Raw genomic sequence first — 20,659 nt, 5'->3', positions numbered from 1 at the left:
AACACTCTAAGTTCTACCCCTTTATCATTGGTTCATTCAAAGAAAGGCTACAAGGCACAAAAGGGGTAAACTAGGATCATATGAGAATTTGGCACAATTGGGGTCAAGTGGCTAACAAAGATGGCCTTAAATCACTTCAATATTAACAACACATCTACTTTTATTTTCAAGAGAGGACTCATGGCAAGTTCTAGAGACCAACATACATGCTCAATCGATTTACACTCAAGAACAAAATGAGATTGTGATAATATGACAATCAATGGCTCAAATCTTACAAGCTCATTATCAAGTTCTTGGAGGCAAAACATTTAACTCACTTGTCACAAGTTCAAACTTTTCATGCATAATCCACAAGTGATACATACAATTTTTTTTCAAAAGCAACATTCATATCATAAGCCCAACACACATTTCATCCAACTCATGTTTTTCAACAATCAAGCTCAAAAACAAAAGACAAGGAAAAGCTCAAAAACAGAGACAAAATCTCATTATTCGAAAACTAAACTAACTAAATAAATAAACAACGGATAAACGAGATAAGTAACCCATCTTCACCCTCCCCCCAAACTTATTTCACACAAAAGAGAAATAAGTTTGGATGAAGGAGAAAATGGTTACTTGTCTCGTACTCACAAACGAGGTGGAGGCTTAGGCGGTGGCCATTTCTCATCAAATTTGCATGCTCCATCCACCGCGACCCAAAAATATGGTGGCTTTGCAATTCTTGAGACATCCCGGGCGTCATGGTAATCTCGTTCACCATCTAGAGTACCACCACACTCAAACAATTCCTTATTAGGCAAATCAAAATAAAAATCAAAAGATGAACATAAATAAAAGTGAAAGAAGCAAGCCTTCGTAGAATCGCCCGTGTCGAGGTAAGGATCGACAAAATTTTTGACTTTGCATTCTTTAAAGCTTGTGAAATCTTCATCTTTTTGGAATTGTAGAGGTTGCGTTGGAAAAGTTGGGCTCTCAACTTCAAGGGGTTTGGAGAATTGATCCTCATCTTCTTTATACTCTTCTTCAACTTCTTGAGGCTCTTCACTTAGCATCGGCATTGGTTCCTCATACAAGGTTCCATTCCGTAGGCTAATGGCCATGCACAAATCATCAATTCGCTTTTGATTTTCCATAGTGGTAGCCAAAGACCTCCTTTGCTCATCTAGCATAACCTCCGATTTTGCTAGACTTTTTTCTATCCAAGCTTGTGTAGTTAAGAAGCATTGTAGGAGATCGTCTTTCGAATTCGATTTCTCCACTTGATAGTATCGATTTCCCCCTTGGAAGCCTTCTTGAGTGGAATAAGAATTTTCATAATTCCAACTATTGAAATGGTCCTCATACTCCAATGGTGATTGCCACTCCATGGCATTGCACCCCATGTCATAATACTCACCATAGGAAGGTGTTGGTTGGAAGGCTTTTTGGATCATTGGTTGCCTACAATTTCTTTTGGCTTCCAAAACACGCAACTTAAGTTGCATCAACGCCAATTGTAGTTGGAGTTGCTCAACCAACTCATTCCTTCCATCATCCATTTTTGGTGCCGCTTTTACGGTTGTGGAGCAATTTTCTCTAACAAAAATAAATAAACATATAAATAAACAAACATAAAAACAATATCTAAATTAGATAAAAACAACTTTTCACAATATCAAAAGTAAAAACTCAACCAATCCCCGGCAACGGCGCCAAAAACTTGTTCGCTATTATTTTTACTACGCCGCAAGTATACGGTGTAGTTGCAATATAGGGAAGCAAGGTCGTATTCCACAAGGATTGGTGAATTTAAACTTCTAAATATTATTAATAAGCTGTTTTCAATCTATTTAGACAACCAAAGTTCAAGAGGTGTTGATAACTAAAACAAAGCTAAATAAAGCAAGTAAATAAAATAACAACAAAATAAACTTAGTTAATAAATTGGGGAATGACTCGAAGGAAAGTTATCCTAGGGACTAGATTTCGATGGATCGTAATGAACTTCAATCTAAATCAATATAAATCTTGATATGGCCTACTTATCTAGGGCGATCTCCCCACTAGTTTTAGCCCCCTCCCGGACGACTAAAACAGTAGATTACGGGTCATAATTGCCGTCCCCGGTCAATTTCTAACCTATAACTCCCAAGAGCACAAAAGATCAACAAGCCCTCACCCACCTCTCAACCTCCCGGTTTATTGAGATGATATGTATCAAACTCCTAATCTATTGTAATTATCCTCTCCCGATTCAAATCACAAATTAGAAATGCACAAAAGGTGGCCAACCAATCATACAAGAGATAAATCTAGGACTTGAAAAGATAACAATAAGCACAATCAAGATATATATTGAACAAAGAAATCAATCCATTACAAATCCATCTAATCTAATCCCTAAGATAAGAGATTTTAGCCAAGCATATTCATAATAAAAGTAAATCTCAAGTCATAAGAAAACATAAATAAAGATATAGAGAGATAGAGATTCATAGACAAATCCTATAATCTTGATCTTCAATCATGTAGTCTTGATGAGCTCCTTTCCAAGTCTTCCCCTTCTTTATTTGATTTTGGTGTTGTTTTTGTGTGTGGAAGAGAGAAAAAATGGTAGAGAATGGAGGCTAGGGTTTGGGATTGGAGAATTGGGGAAGATGAAGTGGGTGTGTGTGGTGAATGAATGGGGAAAAGAAGAAAAAAATGGAGTTTTGAGGCTAAAATCGCGTTTGGGGTCCATTTGGGGGAGCCCCGCCCTTTTCCCGCGGTCACGGCCCGCGTCCGCGGCCTTCAAACGTGGGGGATGCTCAGGGGACCCGCGGTCCCGCCCCGCGGCCGCGGGTGGTGACCGCGGGTGTCTCCTGAGTCGGGAACAGCTGACCCGCGGTCTTACCCCGCGGCCGCGGGTGGTGACCGCGGGGTACTGGGCGTTTTGCACAGTCCGCTCGTTTTGCTCCGTTCTCCCTCGTCCGGACTCGGATTTGGTCGCCGTTTGCGCTCACGGATTCCTATCGAGACGTACTTCGATCTCATGTCTTCAAAATCCTCCAATTAATTCTTGATTTTCCCTGAAATCACTCCAAAACTACACCAAGGAATTAAAACTCAACAAAACTCAAAATTGGGATACAAACACATATTAGCAATCAATTCATGGGGGAAAATGACAACAATTCATGCGATATTGAGGTACGAAAACCATGTTTGTCAACCCCCCCAAACTTAAAGCGTTGTTTGTCCCCAAACAACAAAGAGAAGAGAAATAAAAGATAACAAACATGTGAGAATGAATTGGTGTCATTTCAAGGGCTTCAATTTTTTCAAAATATTTCACTAGTGTATCACAAGTAGATATGCATTTCAAGAAGTCACAAGTGATAGTAAGTTCAACATTATAGCCTCCAAGCTTGAATCCTCACAAGGTGAATGTTTCAATGATGCACTCGACTCTCAAGTGTTTAGAATGGACGTGTTTACACTCAATTCGAAACAATGCATGCAATCTACCATAGGCTTGCCATTTGTCCTAACTCTCTATGCTTCAATGTGTTATAAATAGAGATCAAAAAGGGCTTTCATTGGGTTGTAATGAGGGCTCTTTGGTAAGGTGAGTAGTTTTTTTAGGCAAAGTGACTCATCCCACAATCCATCAATCACAATGAACAAATCAACTTCACCATTTCTCTTATCAATCAAAAACCAAAATCCCTACATTTCATCTTTTCATCCTTAGTGATATCTATCATGGCTATGATTCAAAAGGCAAATCACTCCCCTTTATGCTCTTTTATTCACATTCATTTTCATTTCTTTTTCTTTTTGAGCTCATAGGGGATTAGTGATTTTCACACAATCAAAGCTTGATAAGCAATTTCAATCATTTCCCAAACTTTTTTCTTCATCAAAGCAACCACTAACACTCTAAGTTCTACCCCTTTATCATTGGTTCATTCAAAGAAAGGCTACAAGGCACAAAAGGGGTAAACTAGGATCATATGAGAATTTGGCACAATTGGGGTCAAGTGGCTAACAAAGATGGCCTTAAATCACTTCAATATTAACAACACATCTACTTTTATTTTCAAGAGAGGACTCATGGCAAGTTCTAGAGACCAACATACATGCTCAATCGATTTACACTCAAGAACAAAATGAGATTGTGATAATATGACAATCAATGGCTCAAATCTTACAAGCTCATTATCAAGTTCTTGGAGGCAAAACATTTAACTCACTTGTCACAAGTTCAAACTTTTCATGCATAATCCACAAGTGATACATACAATTTTTTTTCAAAAGCAACATTCATATCATAAGCCCAACACACATTTCATCCAACTCATGTTTTTCAACAATCAAGCTCAAAAACAAAAGACAAGGAAAAGCTCAAAAACAGAGACAAAATCTCATTATTCGAAAACTAAACTAACTAAATAAATAAACAACGGATAAACGAGATAAGTAACCCATCTTCACCCTCCCCCCAAACTTATTTCACACAAAAGAGAAATAAGTTTGGATGAAGGAGAAAATGGTTACTTGTCTCGTACTCACAAACGAGGTGGAGGCTTAGGCGGTGGCCATTTCTCATCAAATTTGCATGCTCCATCCACCGCGACCCAAAAATATGGTGGCTTTGCAATTCTTGAGACATCCCGGGCGTCATGGTAATCTCGTTCACCATCTAGAGTACCACCACACTCAAACAATTCCTTATTAGGCAAATCAAAATAAAAATCAAAAGATGAACATAAATAAAAGTGAAAGAAGCAAGCCTTCGTAGAATCGCCCGTGTCGAGGTAAGGATCGACAAAATTTTTGACTTTGCATTCTTTAAAGCTTGTGAAATCTTCATCTTTTTGGAATTGTAGAGGTTGCGTTGGAAAAGTTGGGCTCTCAACTTCAAGGGGTTTGGAGAATTGATCCTCATCTTCTTTATACTCTTCTTCAACTTCTTGAGGCTCTTCACTTAGCATCGGCATTGGTTCCTCATACAAGGTTCCATTCCGTAGGCTAATGGCCATGCACAAATCATCAATTCGCTTTTGATTTTCCATAGTGGTAGCCAAAGACCTCCTTTGCTCATCTAGCATAACCTCCGATTTTGCTAGACTTTTTTCTATCCAAGCTTGTGTAGTTAAGAAGCATTGTAGGAGATCGTCTTTCGAATTCGATTTCTCCACTTGATAGTATCGATTTCCCCCTTGGAAGCCTTCTTGAGTGGAATAAGAATTTTCATAATTCCAACTATTGAAATGGTCCTCATACTCCAATGGTGATTGCCACTCCATGGCATTGCACCCCATGTCATAATACTCACCATAGGAAGGTGTTGGTTGGAAGGCTTTTTGGATCATTGGTTGCCTACAATTTCTTTTGGCTTCCAAAACACGCAACTTAAGTTGCATCAACGCCAATTGTAGTTGGAGTTGCTCAACCAACTCATTCCTTCCATCATCCATTTTTGGTGCCGCTTTTACGGTTGTGGAGCAATTTTCTCTAACAAAAATAAATAAACATATAAATAAACAAACATAAAAACAATATCTAAATTAGATAAAAACAACTTTTCACAATATCAAAAGTAAAAACTCAACCAATCCCCGGCAACGGCGCCAAAAACTTGTTCGCTATTATTTTTACTACGCCGCAAGTATACGGTGTAGTTGCAATATAGGGAAGCAAGGTCGTATTCCACAAGGATTGGTGAATTTAAACTTCTAAATATTATTAATAAGCTGTTTTCAATCTATTTAGACAACCAAAGTTCAAGAGGTGTTGATAACTAAAACAAAGCTAAATAAAGCAAGTAAATAAAATAACAACAAAATAAACTTAGTTAATAAATTGGGGAATGACTCGAAGGAAAGTTATCCTAGGGACTAGATTTCGATGGATCGTAATGAACTTCAATCTAAATCAATATAAATCTTGATATGGCCTACTTATCTAGGGCGATCTCCCCACTAGTTTTAGCCCCCTCCCGGACGACTAAAACAGTAGATTACGGGTCATAATTGCCGTCCCCGGTCAATTTCTAACCTATAACTCCCAAGAGCACAAAAGATCAACAAGCCCTCACCCACCTCTCAACCTCCCGGTTTATTGAGATGATATGTATCAAACTCCTAATCTATTGTAATTATCCTCTCCCGATTCAAATCACAAATTAGAAATGCACAAAAGGTGGCCAACCAATCATACAAGAGATAAATCTAGGACTTGAAAAGATAACAATAAGCACAATCAAGATATATATTGAACAAAGAAATCAATCCATTACAAATCCATCTAATCTAATCCCTAAGATAAGAGATTTTAGCCAAGCATATTCATAATAAAAGTAAATCTCAAGTCATAAGAAAACATAAATAAAGATATAGAGAGATAGAGATTCATAGACAAATCCTATAATCTTGATCTTCAATCATGTAGTCTTGATGAGCTCCTTTCCAAGTCTTCCCCTTCTTTATTTGATTTTGGTGTTGTTTTTGTGTGTGGAAGAGAGAAAAAATGGTAGAGAATGGAGGCTAGGGTTTGGGATTGGAGAATTGGGGAAGATGAAGTGGGTGTGTGTGGTGAATGAATGGGGAAAAGAAGAGAAAAATGGAGTTTTGAGGCTAAAATCGCGTTTGGGGTCCATTTGGGGGAGCCCCGCCCTTTTCCCGCGGTCACGGCCCGCGTCCGCGGCCTTCAAACGTGGGGGATGCTCAGGGGACCTGCGGTCCCGCCCCGCGGCCGCGGGTGGTGACCGCGGGTGTCTCCTGAGTCGGGAACAGCTGACCCGCGGTCTTACCCCGCGGCCGCGGGTGGTGACCGCGGGGTACTGGGCGTTTTGCACAGTCCGCTCGTTTTGCTCCGTTCTCCCTCGTCCGGACTCGGATTTGGTCGCCGTTTGCGCTCACGGATTCCTATCGAGACGTACTTCGATCTCATGTCTTCAAAATCCTCCAATTAATTCTTGATTTTCCCTGAAATCACTCCAAAACTACACCAAGGAATTAAAACTCAACAAAACTCAAAATTGGGATACAAACACATATTAGCAATCAATTCATGGGGGAAAATGACAACAATTCATGCGATATTGAGGTACGAAAACCATGTTTGTCACCGATGACCCCTTAAACTCCGGTGAACTGCCGCCGATCGTTGTTTTGAGGGAGAAGAAAACCCAAGGACCATGGAAACACCAAGGACCACCGACGCGCCGCCCCCAACCTTTGAAATTCGACCACCAGCGCTCGACCCCAGCCATACACCACCGGAATCACACCTCCAGCCACCATCTCCAATCGCGGCCCAATAACCTCCGACCTCTGACCCTTCTTCCGGCTACAACAGACACTTCTCCTTCTTCCTCAACAACCTCCGACCTTCCCCCTCTCTAAAATTCCAAGGATAGCAGCGGCGAAGCCGCCGCCATCGTTTCTCCCTCAAACCCCATCCGTCTGAAAATCCCCCTTCAATCCCAACAGAGCCCTAATTCTACCAGCACAAAAAGATATTATTTTTCTGTCTTCCAAGCAAGGGAGTCGTAGAGGAGTCGGAAGATGGGGTTGCGCTGGGCTGCGGCGGAGGCAGGGGAAAGGGGAGGGAGCGACGATGGGTGGGGGAGCTTCTTGATCTGGAGCTTGGTGAGGCGGAGGACAGCGGCGGGTGGAGCTTGGTCGAGATTTGGGGCTTCCTCTGTTGTTCCAGGCGGTGGAACGTTGGTGGTGGTGGCGGTGGGTAGCGACGCCAACGGTGGTGGAGGTGGCAGGGGGCGGCGCCGGGTGGGGGGAGGGAGAGTTGGGGTTTGGGGTGGGGGAAGGGGAAAGGACGATTTGGGGGGAGGGAAGGGTGATTTTCCTTTTTATTTTTTATTTTTTTCCACATGTATTTTTTATTTCAATTTTTTTTAGATTTTTTTGCCACATGTAAAAAATGAGTCAAGTGGAGAATTCCGGCTGCCACAGTGGCATTTCCGACGCCGGCGTAAGAAAAAAACCGGTCGCCGGATAATTTTCAGACAAAAAACTAAAGGTTAGGTATTTAAAAGAAGAAAAATAAAAAATGGTGCAAAAACCAATTCCATGTAAACGTTAGGAATTTACAGACAATTACCCTTTAATTTTATTATAACTACAAAATTACAACTCAATTTTGAAATTGATTAATGAAGACAAAAATCATAATTCGACTAAGATTAACAAATAATTATAGTTTGAAATATAATATCTTCAGCAACTATGAATACTATATATCAAATAATAAATATTTATTTGACCACATCCTATAATGTTCTTATTATTTGTATTTAATTTGATAAATAAAATATTTGAACTGATTTAGATTTCTAGCTACGGATGCAGTTTGGTCCAATTAATCAAGCAAAAAAGCTAAAAGGAAGCAAAGGCATGGCGGAGGGCCTCCTCTTATCGGTGATGCACAAGCTGGATATGAATTATCAAAAGGACACAAAAACAAAGGAAGACATAAAAGAGCAAATGGAGATGGTAATCAAAGAGATGAGAGAGATTGTGGATATTGTGAGGGATAAGAAATTGGAAGAGGGGAAAACCCTCAATTTTATGGTATCTGACCTTGTCGACGTGGCTGAGGATGCCGTCGACATTTTCAAACAAAACGATGGGCATACTTGGAAGTATGATTCCATCCATAGTTGGATTGGAGAGATGAAAGAGCGGATGCTTAAACTAGGAGATGATGGGGCCAACATCAACATGAGATCATCACAAAATGATGAAGATGACAAATATGTGGTGGGCTTGGAGGAACAAATGGAAATGCTGCTTCGCACAAAGATTATTGGTGGAGAAGATTACAATAGAATTGTACTTATCAAAGGGATGAGTGGTATTGGAAAGACAACTCTTGCGAGAGAGATATACAACCACCCAACCATCGTTGAGCGATTCAAGCGTCGTCTTTGGGTATCTAATGTTACTCACTTCACTATTAAAGAGCTACTTATCAAACTAATACAACAGCTAGAAGATCCTCATACATCTTCATCATTGGAGAATATGGACAACCAAAGTCTCAGAGATATGCTTCGCCAACACTTGCTAGGAACGCGATATTTGATAGTTCTGGACGACGTGCCCAAACAAATACGCTTGAAGTCATTCTGGGAAGCTCTTCCAGAAGAATGTATGTACGATCATCTTTCTGCTTATGATCATCATCTTCCCAACTCAATAACCTTCTGACTGTTCCTTTTTGTATTGTTCTTATGTAAGCAGTCAATGGAAGTAGATTGTTGCTCACAAGTCACACCACGCAACTGGACATACTTCGTTATTATGATCATGTTCATGAGATGAAGCCTTTGGATTCTGAAAAGAGCTGGCAATTGTTTTTTAAAACAATAAACCATGGCAACAAGTTGACGGGTGAGCACAAATTCCCAAAGTCCTTGGAGTATAAGGGTAAACAAATGTTGAGAAAATGTGATGGCCTGCCATTAGCTATAAAAGAGGTGGGAAAACAGTTATTGGAAAAGAAACTCACAAGTGGGAGTGAATGGGAACAACTTCTTGAATCAGTTGATTTTGGTTCAACATTGAAGTTATTGGAACCATTTTACCATAAATTGGATCCTGAATTGGATTCATTTTTCTTGTCTCTGTCCTTCTTTAAGGAATATGCAACTTTGAGGGCAGAAAAGTTGACACGAATTTGGGTTGCAGGAGGATTGGTTTCAAGATTTAACTCTGGAAAATCATATCTAGAAGGCTTAATCCGTGAATCTGTTATTGATGTCAAGGACAAGCCCACGGAGTATCGCATGAATGCTGTGCTACACATGCTATCTATCCAAAAAGCAGAGGAGAAGCTTGGTTTTGAGATCCTAAGGAACAACGGAAATAATCGACTCTTTCAGAGTCCTCGTCATCATCGTGTTATCATTTGTAGCAGAGACAAGTTCAACTACTCCACAGATCAAGATAACCATCTTGTTTCTCTCTTCTTCCATGGAGGTGGCTACTTCGACACTAGTCCATCTTATTGGAAGTGCTTCGAACAACAACTTAGGATACTGGACTTGGAAGATTTTGGGTTGAAGATTTTACCGGAAACTATCGGCGCATTGATGGAATTAAGATACTTGGGATTGAGAAATAATTACATAAAAGAGCTGCCACAGTCGTTAGGGTGCTTGAAAGAGCTTGAGGTTCTTGATATAGCTCTAAACTTTATGGTGGAGGTCCCTGATATTATATGGGAAATGGATAGCCTTGTTCACCTCTACATGTCTGATGTTATTTGTCCGAAGCCTTTGAAGATAGACGCGCTGACGTACATAGAGATCTTAACCTACGTCTCGGTTGATAATTGGACATATGAGCTCTCGGGCTTAATAGAGTTGAGGTATCTTGAAAAATTGGGGATAGAAGGATTGGTTGGAAACTCAGATGTAAGCAAGCTCTTTGCGTCATTGGCGGACTTGAAGAGACTTGAAGACCTAATCTTAAGAGGGTATTGTTTCAGAAGCATGCCTTGTTTGGATGATCTTGGTATTCTACACAATCTCGAAACACTCAAATTGGATGGACTCCTTGCCAGGTTACCAACTAATCTCCCTCCAAAAATTGAATCATTGACGTTGATTGATAGTTGTCTTGATAAAGACCCCATGCCACTACTAGAGAAGTTACTCAAGCTATCATACCTCAAATTGCGGAACGCATACGCTGGTCAACAAATAGTGATCTTGGACGACGGCTTCTCTCGTCTCAGGGTCTTGTGCATCGAAGAGTTATGGAATTTGCGATATGTTCAATGTGGAAAAGATGCAATGGATTGGCTCGAGAAATTAGAAATCCATGACTGTCCAAATCTGGATACCCTCCCATAAACGATTATGTCGAGTGTTTTGAAGGAGATAAAGATGGTGACAACCAAAAGCATTGCAGCAAAGATCAGGAAGTCTGACTTAATGTCCAAAATAGAGGTCATGAATATCAATCCATGAGCTAGCTAGCACAGTTGTCTGCATTATTGTTACATACATTTTGCTCGTTGGCGTTAATTTGGATAGTTTCTGCGTAGATTTTCTTCCCTTTTTTCTCCCTTGGTGGTTGTGTGTTTGTAAAATGATATTTAGTTGCGACAATACTTGTGATCATTGTGTTGTTATGTTTCATTAATGTCTCCAATGAGAAGCAGCTAGCGTGCATGTTTCCGGAGTCCAGCAACACGTTGGGCATCTATAGCTTTTGGTGCTGGAGTGGGAATAGGTTCGGCATACTCAGAGTGCTCTCTTAAATTTGATGAATCTCCTCCCAAATTGACCTCTAATATATTCGGCACCCCTCTGCCTGAGGCTGAGGAGTGAAGTTTTGTGTCAATGGTGTATTTCCAAGACCATTTGACCACTAAATCTCAAACTGTGATGCATCACATAATTGTTGTTAATTCCATCACTTTTTACTCTCTCTCTCATATTGCTAGGGCAATGCTCTTATCTCCATATGCGAGTTTTTATTGAAAGTTTGTAACTATAAAAAATAACAGTCTGTAGTATGCCATGGAATTCATTACAACTTGAAATTATAATCTGTGTTTTTATATTTGTGCCTTCACTTGGAATCTTGATGTTGGAGGTGAATAATGAAAAAATATATTCTTATCAATTATTTTTCTCCAATTCATTTGTTCTAAACAATAATCATATTTGCAGGCCTATCACTTGGGGTTCTAAACCTTGGAATAGTTATTCTTATTAAGCTGTTTTTTCTTTATTTTTTAGCTGATGCATTATTTTTTAATTCATGCAGTTTCGAGCTTCCTTCAATCCAAACTTCATTGTGAGTTTTCTATATATTTGTTGGCTCTTAAATCTTTTGATAAAATGCTTATAGTTTGAGTTATGATATGAGCTTTTTTCATTGTATTTGGATATGCTATGATTTTCTATTCCTTGTTTTTGTTATTATTTGTCTAGTCATATTACATTTGTTTGTTTTTTTTTTTTTTTTTTGCAATATATGTTGATACATGAAGATTATGGCGCCTAAGCAATATTTTAAATTGGCTTTTTGAAAAGATGAAGACGCCTCTATCTCTCTCTCTCGCTTTTTGCCCTAGCCGCCGCCGGACGTGAACTGCTGTCTCCTGCCGTCCGATGGCTACCTCGCCGGCCGGAACTCGTGATAAGGGAGCTCTCAATCCCCTTCCTGTCTCTGCGAATTTTAAACAGCCTCAATCAAGAACTCCCTCAAGCTTTAATGCGACGACGACTCATGCGGCTGCCCAGGCCATCTCGCCGGCCGGAACTTGCGATAAGGGAGCCCTAAATCTCCCCTCTGTTTCTGCGAATTTTGAACACCCCCAACCTAGAACTTCGTCTCTTTCTGCCACGGCTTGTAACAGCGCGGTGGAGATTGCGGAAGCTCAAGCTGACGCTGGGAAGGCTGCAAGTGGTGCCGATTGCAATGCCGTTGAGAAGATTTCTGTAAATCCTAGCATGGCTGGTAACGCTAGGATTTCTTACGCTTGTGCTACTGTTAAGCGACCTGTTAAACGACAAGATTTACCTGCTCATGTTTTCCATGATTTGCGTCCAACGAAGGACGGAGATCAATTCTCTCTCAAAATTCCTAAAAATTTATATTTAAAGGAGGTCCAAGCTTTTAAGCATGCATTAACGGGACGACTTCTGCTGGGAAAAGGAGATAAGCCACGTTCAACTTTGGAGTTGAAGTCGGAGCTTCAACAGATTTGGGGTATAAATTCTGACTGGCAATTGATTCCGCTGGGAAAGGGATTTTACACGCTTCGTTTTAATACGGCGACTGATAAAGCTACAGCCAAGGAGAAGGTGATCTGGGAACTTTCAAAGGGCCTTCTTCGGCTCCGGGAGTGGACTCGCAACTTTGATCCATTCAAGGAAAACTCCCCCTTGGCTAATGTTTGGGTTCGAATTCATTATCTTCCTATCGAATACTGGAATCCACAAGTTATCTCTGGAATTGGACGTTACTTGGGTCATCCTCTTAAGATCGATGGTGCTTCGGCAGGGAGAGATTTTGGACAATTCGCCCGTATTCTTGTTGAAATAGATATGTCTCTCCCTCTTCCTAATACTCTTCTTATTGATATGGAGGATTTTTCTTTTCATATTGAGTTTGTTTTCGAAAATCTCCCTCTATATTGTGGTCGTTGCAAGATTACGGGACACTCCCCCGATAGGTGCCGCAAGTCGAAGTTTGGGGGGATAGGAGAGCAGAATAACACTGTGAATGACAAGGCTAAGATTACGCAAGTTCACAATGGGCCACATTGGCAGGCGGCGATTAACTCGATTGAGCAGGTTGCAAACAGAAATGTCCAACAACAAGCCTGGAAGCCGGCGCAGCCAGAGTTTGGGCATCAGCAGGCTGCCCCTTTGACGAAGCAGCAGCAGGTTGCTCCGAAGGGATCGGCAGAGAAAGACTCGGTTGTGGGTTCTCCGACTTCGAGGGGGAATACTACAGCTAAGGGAAATAGATTTGATGTATTTGATATTGATGAATCGGTTTTGTTGCATGGGAAGGATGTGGCTACGATGACAGGATCGGATTTATTGGAGGTTACCACGAAGCCGGTACAAAATTCAGTTTATGACAAGCCTCTTTGTGAGTTTAGCTCTGAGGAGGAGGAGACGATTATTGCGGATAGTGACGCCAACATGGGAATGGTGATGCACGATGATCTTAGAGGGACTGTTTCCTCAGTTCCCGGAGAGATTGGAGGAGCGGTGGTGGAGTCGCAATCGGTTGTTGGGGCAGATACTTCTCCGATTAAGGAGGTTGAGGGAGACAAGCTGTCCAATCCCACTCAGAAGGATATGGCGAATCGTATAATTCGGTTAGAGGAGCAGGTTAATCAGGGGATGCAACTGCTCTCGGAGCAAAAGCGTGGACGTGGCCGTCCAAAGGGCTCGGGAAAGGGACGAGAGCCTGTTTATACACTTCCGGATGGATGTATTAAAAATCGCCTTAGAAATGCGGAGGAAATGGGTTACAAGCCGAAGGAGTTTGTGGTTGACCTTTCCAATAAGCCCAGTATGATTGCAATGAACAATGTTGTCCATGGGCGTTGGTCGGATGAAATGGATGATTATCCTGAGTTTCGATATTAGTTGTTTTTTGTTCCTTTGTTTTTTCATCTCTTTTCGAGATTTGTACCCTTAGTCTGCATCTTTGTGCCTTCAAGGGTTGTTTTCTCTTTTTTCTTTTTTTTTAATAAACCTCTATTTTAATAACATGAAGATTATGGCGCCAAACACGAAATCTCATGGAAATCGTGGAAGACATTCAAGGCGTGCACAAAATGACAGCCCTTATTCCGTTGATGATTTAACTGATACCCAATTAGGTAAACTTATTTCTTTATTTATTAATGTTTTCTTATTTTATTTAATGTATTTGATTACTAGTTTGAAATATGATCTCATTGACGTCTGTAGGCCTAGATCATATTGAAAGACCCGCTAATATGCAAGTAAGAAAACCTCGTACTAATAGAGGTTGGCATCAAAGGAGTGAGCAAAACAATGACATCCTTGATTCATTGAATGACTCATCCGAGCGTGAGATAGGTTGAATTAATACGTTTAGTTAGTCTTATTTTATTTAACATGTCTTATTATTCTTATTATTATTATTATTATTATTATTATTATTATTATTATTATTATTATTATTATTATTATTATTATTATTGTTATTATTATTATTATCTAATTGATGTTGTGTAGGCTTAGATCATATTGAAAGGAGCGCGGACATTCAAGTAAGAAAACCTCGTACCAATAGAGGTTGGCATCAAAGGACTGGGCAAAATAATGACATCATTGGTTCATTGAATGACTCATCCGAGCGTGAAATAGGTTGAATTAATACTTTTATTTAGTCTTATTATTATAATAATAATAATTATCTAATTGATGTTGTGTAGGCTTAGATCATATTGAAAGGAGTGCGGACATTCAAGTAAGAAAACCTCGTACCAATAGAGGTAGGCGTCAAAGGACTGGGCAAAATAATGACATCATTGGTTCATTGAATGACTCATCTGAGCGTGAGATAGGTTGAATTAATACTTTATTCATTAAATGTTATTGCCATCACATTTTAGCATTATAAATCTCTAACATTTTTTTGAAAATAATCACATTTATGTGGTTTTATTAAGTGCAGTCCAAAACACATCTGAAAATGTCCAAGAAGTTGGTTGCAGAACAAGCAAAAATAACTCTGAGAATGTCACAACTGAGTTGGGTCAGTCTTTATTAATTTATATTAGTAATCAATTCATATTACTAAGTTATTTTAAGGTTTAATGATCGATGAACATGGCATATTTTTATAGTAGATGGCGGCAATAAGAAAAAGAGGGCAAGAGGACCAACGTGCATGCCAAAAGTTTGGGGCCTAAATAAAAATTTTAATGTTTCTTTCAATGAGCTCGGGCAACCTAATGATCGGAAGCAAACAAGCACGCTAGCTCATTTTTTAGGTACTATTGCAAGAAATGGATCATTCTGCCCACTGCATTATACTGATTGGAGATTGATGCCAAACTCATATAAGGAAGACATGCTTAGAGAAGTGAAGGTTGTTGAATTTAAGGTTTCTTATTTATTTTTTAATAGTTTGTATATTATATTTGTTAAAGTATAACTCAATTTTCCTTTTCTTTTTTGAAGTCGAGGTTTACTATGCGAGCTGGCAGTGACAGTTTTATACTACAATCAATTAACCATAAGTGGAGGAATTGGAAGTGTCAATTGAAGAATTTGAACTTTGACCCAAGTGTATCTATTGAAGAACAATTGCTGACAGTACCAGAGAGGGTAAATGCACATCAATATAAGAAACTACTTGATCATTGGAATACCGACAAAGCACAGGTAAAATGACACTTAATTTATATATCATATTTATTTTTTATTTTAAATCTTGTTTTCATTAATTTTTTCATGACATTTTTTTTATCGACTAATTCAGGAACATAGTGAAAAGAACAAAGAAGCTCGTGCTAAGTTGGAGATTCCTCGTCGAATGGGAAAAAGAAGTTATGCAGTTATGGCAGAAGTAATGGTAATATTGAATCTTTCAACTACTTAGTAATGTGTATATGTATGTATCATAAAACTGTTGGTAATAGTGGCTGGGCATAAGAAAAACAAAAGATGAATCAATGAATAAAATTCCATAATGTTTCTGTTAATATATAACTATATTACTTCGAGATCAGTTCAATATTTTAGTCTTTGGGCGTGTGTATCTATGTTTTTTCCATTTGTACTGTGGAAATTGGAATTGTTCTATACTTTGCGATGCATTATAATTGTAGTATGAATATAAAAATGAGGCAAGAAGAAGTGGATGGAAGTGTCTTTTGTCCACTATTTGAGAGATATTTTAGCTAGAGTTTGTATCTTACATCCAAAGGAATTTCTCACTGATGTATTTAGTAGAGTAATGAAAACTCATTGGCATCACGCTGGTTTTCTTGTCTTTAAAATGAATCTCTAGCATGTTCCTCGACTATCCCTACTGTAATTTTGAGGAAGTAGGAAATTATTTACTACAGTGCTTGAGAAAATTAATGGGCTAGGTTGTTTAAGTACACATGTAACATGTTTCCTATTTAGACGAAGCATAATCACTAGAAATCAAGAAACTAATTTCTACTCTACATCTATATTAACTCTCTAATTTCAGAAAATTCACTTATTCTATTGTATATAAACTGACACCATTCTCAAGTTGGGGCATGTATATTTACTAGACCCAACTCGCTAATAATTCCATCAGAGCTTGGCTTGAACAACCCTTTTGTTTCAAACTTTACTTACTGATACTTTATGTAAATTTTTTATTTCAATTCTTTTTGCAACATGTTTCTTGCTGTCATGCCTTTTTGTCTTTAGAAATGTTACTTTCGAATTCTTATAGCTTAAAATATTGTAGTATGAAGAATTGGGAAGACATCCCACAAGAGCAGAGTTATTTGAAAAGTGTTGTTATCCTTCTAATGGTTCTGCTACGAGTGAGACAGTTCGAGAAGCTATTGTAAGTTAACGTGCGCCTTTATAATCTAAGTTTCTTTTAATGTAATCTCATATCTTAAGTAATTGCCAATAATATTTTCTAATTCATGTTTTATAGGAAAAGATGAAAGATCAATCTAAACAAAATGATGGAAATTTAAGTGATTGTGATGTTGTGCATGATGCTGATGATGCTTTTGCAAAGATATTGGGCAAAGATAAAGATGGACGATTGCGCATGCATGGCATGGGAGTGAAGCCGAGTGATATCTATGGTGGGAGACCAAGTCGTGATGCACTTCATAGAAAATCTATGGAAGACAAAGAAGAAATGAGAGCACTTAAACAAAAAGTTGAAGAGTTGACAGCTTTGGTGTATAGCAAATCACACTCGGATACACGAATTGAGACACAAAGAGCTCCAGTTTCAACCCACAACAATCGTACTTCATCTAATTCAAGTGGCTGTCCAACTCGTATAAGGGTAATTACAGTAAATAGTATTGTTTATTACATCAAGTTTAATATTACATATTTTCAATTATGTAATTCATATGCTCCAAATTTCAGGTTGGAGCCTACGTGAAATTAAAAAGCCTTGTTAATTTGAATGAAATTGTTGCAATTGGCATTGTGAAAGAAATAGGAAATGTGTGGCTAAATGGTAGGGACCTTGGGCCCGGAATTTGTGAGGTAATAGTTCAAACAATTTTGAAGAATGAAGAAATGTTGATTTATCCAACAGACCTTCATGAAACAATTGGAGATACTATTGGAGCACCGATCGCTTGGCCTTTATCATTGGTACATTCTAATCTCTAAATTATGAATTGTTCGTTTCTTGTGAATCTAATTGGTGATTTATGTGTTGTTATTTGATTCCTATTATATTTTGTTGGTATTTGACGAGCAATGTTGCAATATTTGTGGTACTTGCACCACCTATCTATAGTGTGGGTTTTATGAAAACATCAATGCATGGTTCTTTTCAATTATTTTTCAATAGATTTATTTATACTTTGTTCTAATCCTATAAATTGTGAGCTTTGATTGGTTGATGAGTATGAAATTGAGTCCATCGTGGAAATGTTGAAATGTAGTTAGCACTTAGCTGCATCATTTATGGTCAGAAGCCACATTCTACCTGACCCAACTCTTGCTGGTTTTACATTAGAAGTGGAGTTTGGTGACTTTCTTGTCAAGTGATTTTTAAATAGGTCTTTTTTTCTTAAACAAGATTTTCTGATGAATGCTAACCAACCAATATGATGGGCTCTAATAATGCATTAACAGCTAGGAGAAACCATTAACCTTTTCATTTGGGTTCTGATACATGGGGATCAGGGGATCTTTCTAGTATCAAATTTGTTTGTTTTGCAAAAAAGATCTCTGCTTCAGGATTATATATTATGTTATGTCTAATCTTTTTCAGATACTTTTAAGTTTCTTGAAGTTTGCAAATTAAAATAGAGTAGTATTCTTTATTACATGGCCTAACTTCATATTTCCTCTTCCTTTTCAAGTGGCTAAATTTTTATTCTTTGCTTTTGCTCACTTTCCATTTTATTGAGGTTTTGATATGTAATCTACTACTTTCTTAGTTGTTAGTAGAAAATTTATTATAAGCTTTATTTCGCTCTTAGTCACTGATTTAGTCTTCTTTTGTAATTTTGCTATGTTTATGCCTGTGCTGGATTGATGAATGAATACATTATGGCGATAGTTGTGGAGACTGCTATATATATTTGTTTCAACGAGTAAAATTCTGACTATAACTTATTATACTATTTTCTCTATTCAGATAGCTTTGGATGAAGATGAAAATTGATGCAGGAACAAGATCGGAGGACCTTCATGGAGGTGTTATTTTTGCATTTTGTTTTCTTATAGAAGATAGTAAACTTTGTGACTATTTAATTTTTCTTGTTGATGTTGGACATGAATAATAGGATTTTTTAGTTATATCGAGTTGTCATTTGGATTGTTTAGTTATTGAAATGTGGATGATACTATTTATTGATATATCAAAAGAATATATTATGATTGTATTTGTACAGTAAGTGCTTTTATATTTTAAATTACATATAATAGTGTCTCTAATTTATTTTGATTGTTAAAATAAGTATCTGATGTGTTCATCTTAAGACACATATAAGTGTCCTATAATATTAATCTCGAGGCATAAAATAAATTATAAGGCTATATCTTGTGTCCCAATATTTAAGCAAAAGACACAAATAAGTGCCCCGTAACATTTTTTGGGGACATAAAATAAATTTTGAGCCTACACATTTTTTGTCACGATACTTGATCAAAAGACACATATAAGTGCCCTATAATATTAATCTAGGGACATAAAATTAATTTTGACGGTGCACATTTTGTGTCCCGATACTTAAGCAAAAGACACAAATAAGTGTCCCATAACATTAATTTGGGGACATAAAATGAACTTTAAGATACACATTTTGTGTCCCGATACTTAAGCAAAGGACACAATTAAGTGCCCCAATATACAAATAAGTGCCCCAATATTTCTTTTGAAGGCACAAATAAATATCCCTATAAACTTAACAATAGGATTCGAAATATTTTAAAGGACACTTTTATGTGCCTCCACAAATCAATCTCGGGGCATATTAAATTGTCGGGTAATCTATTGATATCGGGGCACATAAAAAGTGCCCCCAACTCTATTGGGACACGATACTTGGAGGCACATGTACTAAGTGCCCCGAAAATAGAGCACATATTGGGGCACTTTTTGGTGTCTGGAAAGCCATTTTTTGTTGTAGTGATATATAATAATAGCAAGACTGGAGATCTCTTCCTTGTTTAGTTTAAGTCTATATAGTCTAAAATATTCATTCAGGTTTTATTTTGACTTGAAAGATATCACAATCTACCATTCAAATCAAAGGTTTTTAATACGCTACGTATCAATTATCACGTTAAAGAGAACGTGAAACTCCTTGCCACTCTCACGATCACGCAAGAATTGACTCTCAAAGATAAATATTCATAGCATAAAAATCAAAGAACAAATCCCTAGCTTTATATAGGAGCTTGGGCGACATGCAAAAGGAAATAAATCCTAACCCTACGGGCTCTCGATCATGGCCCAAAGAAAGAGATAAACAATAACTAGATAAATTATATCTAAACAAGGAAAAGATAATATCTAAGACTAGACTTGATCACGAGGCGAAGCGGGCGGGTTTCTTGATCTCACGACGGGTTCGGCGTTGGGCTAGGCTGGGTTCCTCTTGCTGGGCCTCCATAATATCTGTAGCTGGGCTCGTATCAACTCCCCCATCCTCGAAAACCACCTTGTCCTCAAGGTGAAAATCTGGAAATGAAGAACGGAACGCGGTAAGGGACTCCCAAGTAGCGGCCTCGGGCGGGAGTCCTTCCCATTAAACTAAGACTTGGTCTTCGGGGCTGCCATCCCTGAGAACAGTACGGGCGGAGATAATGACGACGGGTACCATAGCGGGTAATCCCGAAGCATCGACTGGAATCGGGTTGAGTGGTGCCGAGGCTGCGCCGACAAATGGCTTAAGCAAGGAAATGTGAAACACCGGGTGGATACGGCTACCCGCGGGCAAATCCAGGCGGTAA

At 38.6% G+C, this 20,659-nt stretch overlaps 1 protein-coding gene and 1 long non-coding RNA gene across 2 annotated transcripts; both read left to right on the top strand.

Moving 5' to 3' along the window:
• The first annotated feature begins 8,360 nt into the window (after nucleotides 1-8,360).
• Nucleotides 8,361-11,127, top strand: LOC131017393 (disease resistance RPP8-like protein 3). The gene is made up of 2 exons (XM_057946130.1): nucleotides 8,361-9,144; nucleotides 9,237-11,127. The coding sequence occupies exons 1-2, from the start codon at nucleotides 8,388-8,390 to the stop codon at nucleotides 10,850-10,852; spliced, it is 2,373 nt and encodes a 790-aa protein (XP_057802113.1). The 5' UTR covers nucleotides 8,361-8,387; the 3' UTR covers nucleotides 10,853-11,127.
• A 3,330-nt stretch (nucleotides 11,128-14,457) lies between these two features.
• On the top strand, nucleotides 14,458-15,887 carry LOC131017392 (uncharacterized). Its single transcript, XR_009099586.1, has 5 exons — nucleotides 14,458-14,578; nucleotides 14,738-15,069; nucleotides 15,180-15,260; nucleotides 15,352-15,596; nucleotides 15,689-15,887. It is a non-coding gene; the product is annotated as an uncharacterized LOC131017392 (long non-coding RNA).
• Nucleotides 15,888-20,659: the final 4,772 nt, after the last annotated feature.

This window comes from Salvia miltiorrhiza, chromosome 3 (assembly GCF_028751815.1).
Source record: "Salvia miltiorrhiza cultivar Shanhuang (shh) chromosome 3, IMPLAD_Smil_shh, whole genome shotgun sequence".
Classification (NCBI taxonomy): Eukaryota; Viridiplantae; Streptophyta; class Magnoliopsida; order Lamiales; family Lamiaceae; genus Salvia; species Salvia miltiorrhiza.
The sequence above is the reverse complement of the archived record's forward strand: the minus strand, read 5'-3'. Positions and strand labels throughout refer to the sequence as shown.

Excerpts from the sequence above, each read along its gene's own strand:
- LOC131017393 (XM_057946130.1), top strand. The coding sequence starts at position 8,388 with ATGGCGGAGGGCCTCCTCTTATCGGTGATGCACAAGCTGGATATGAAT. Across the intron at positions 9,145-9,236 it reads GGAAGCTCTTCCAGAAGAAT|TCAATGGAAGTAGATTGTTG; the intron begins GTATGTACGATC and ends TTATGTAAGCAG.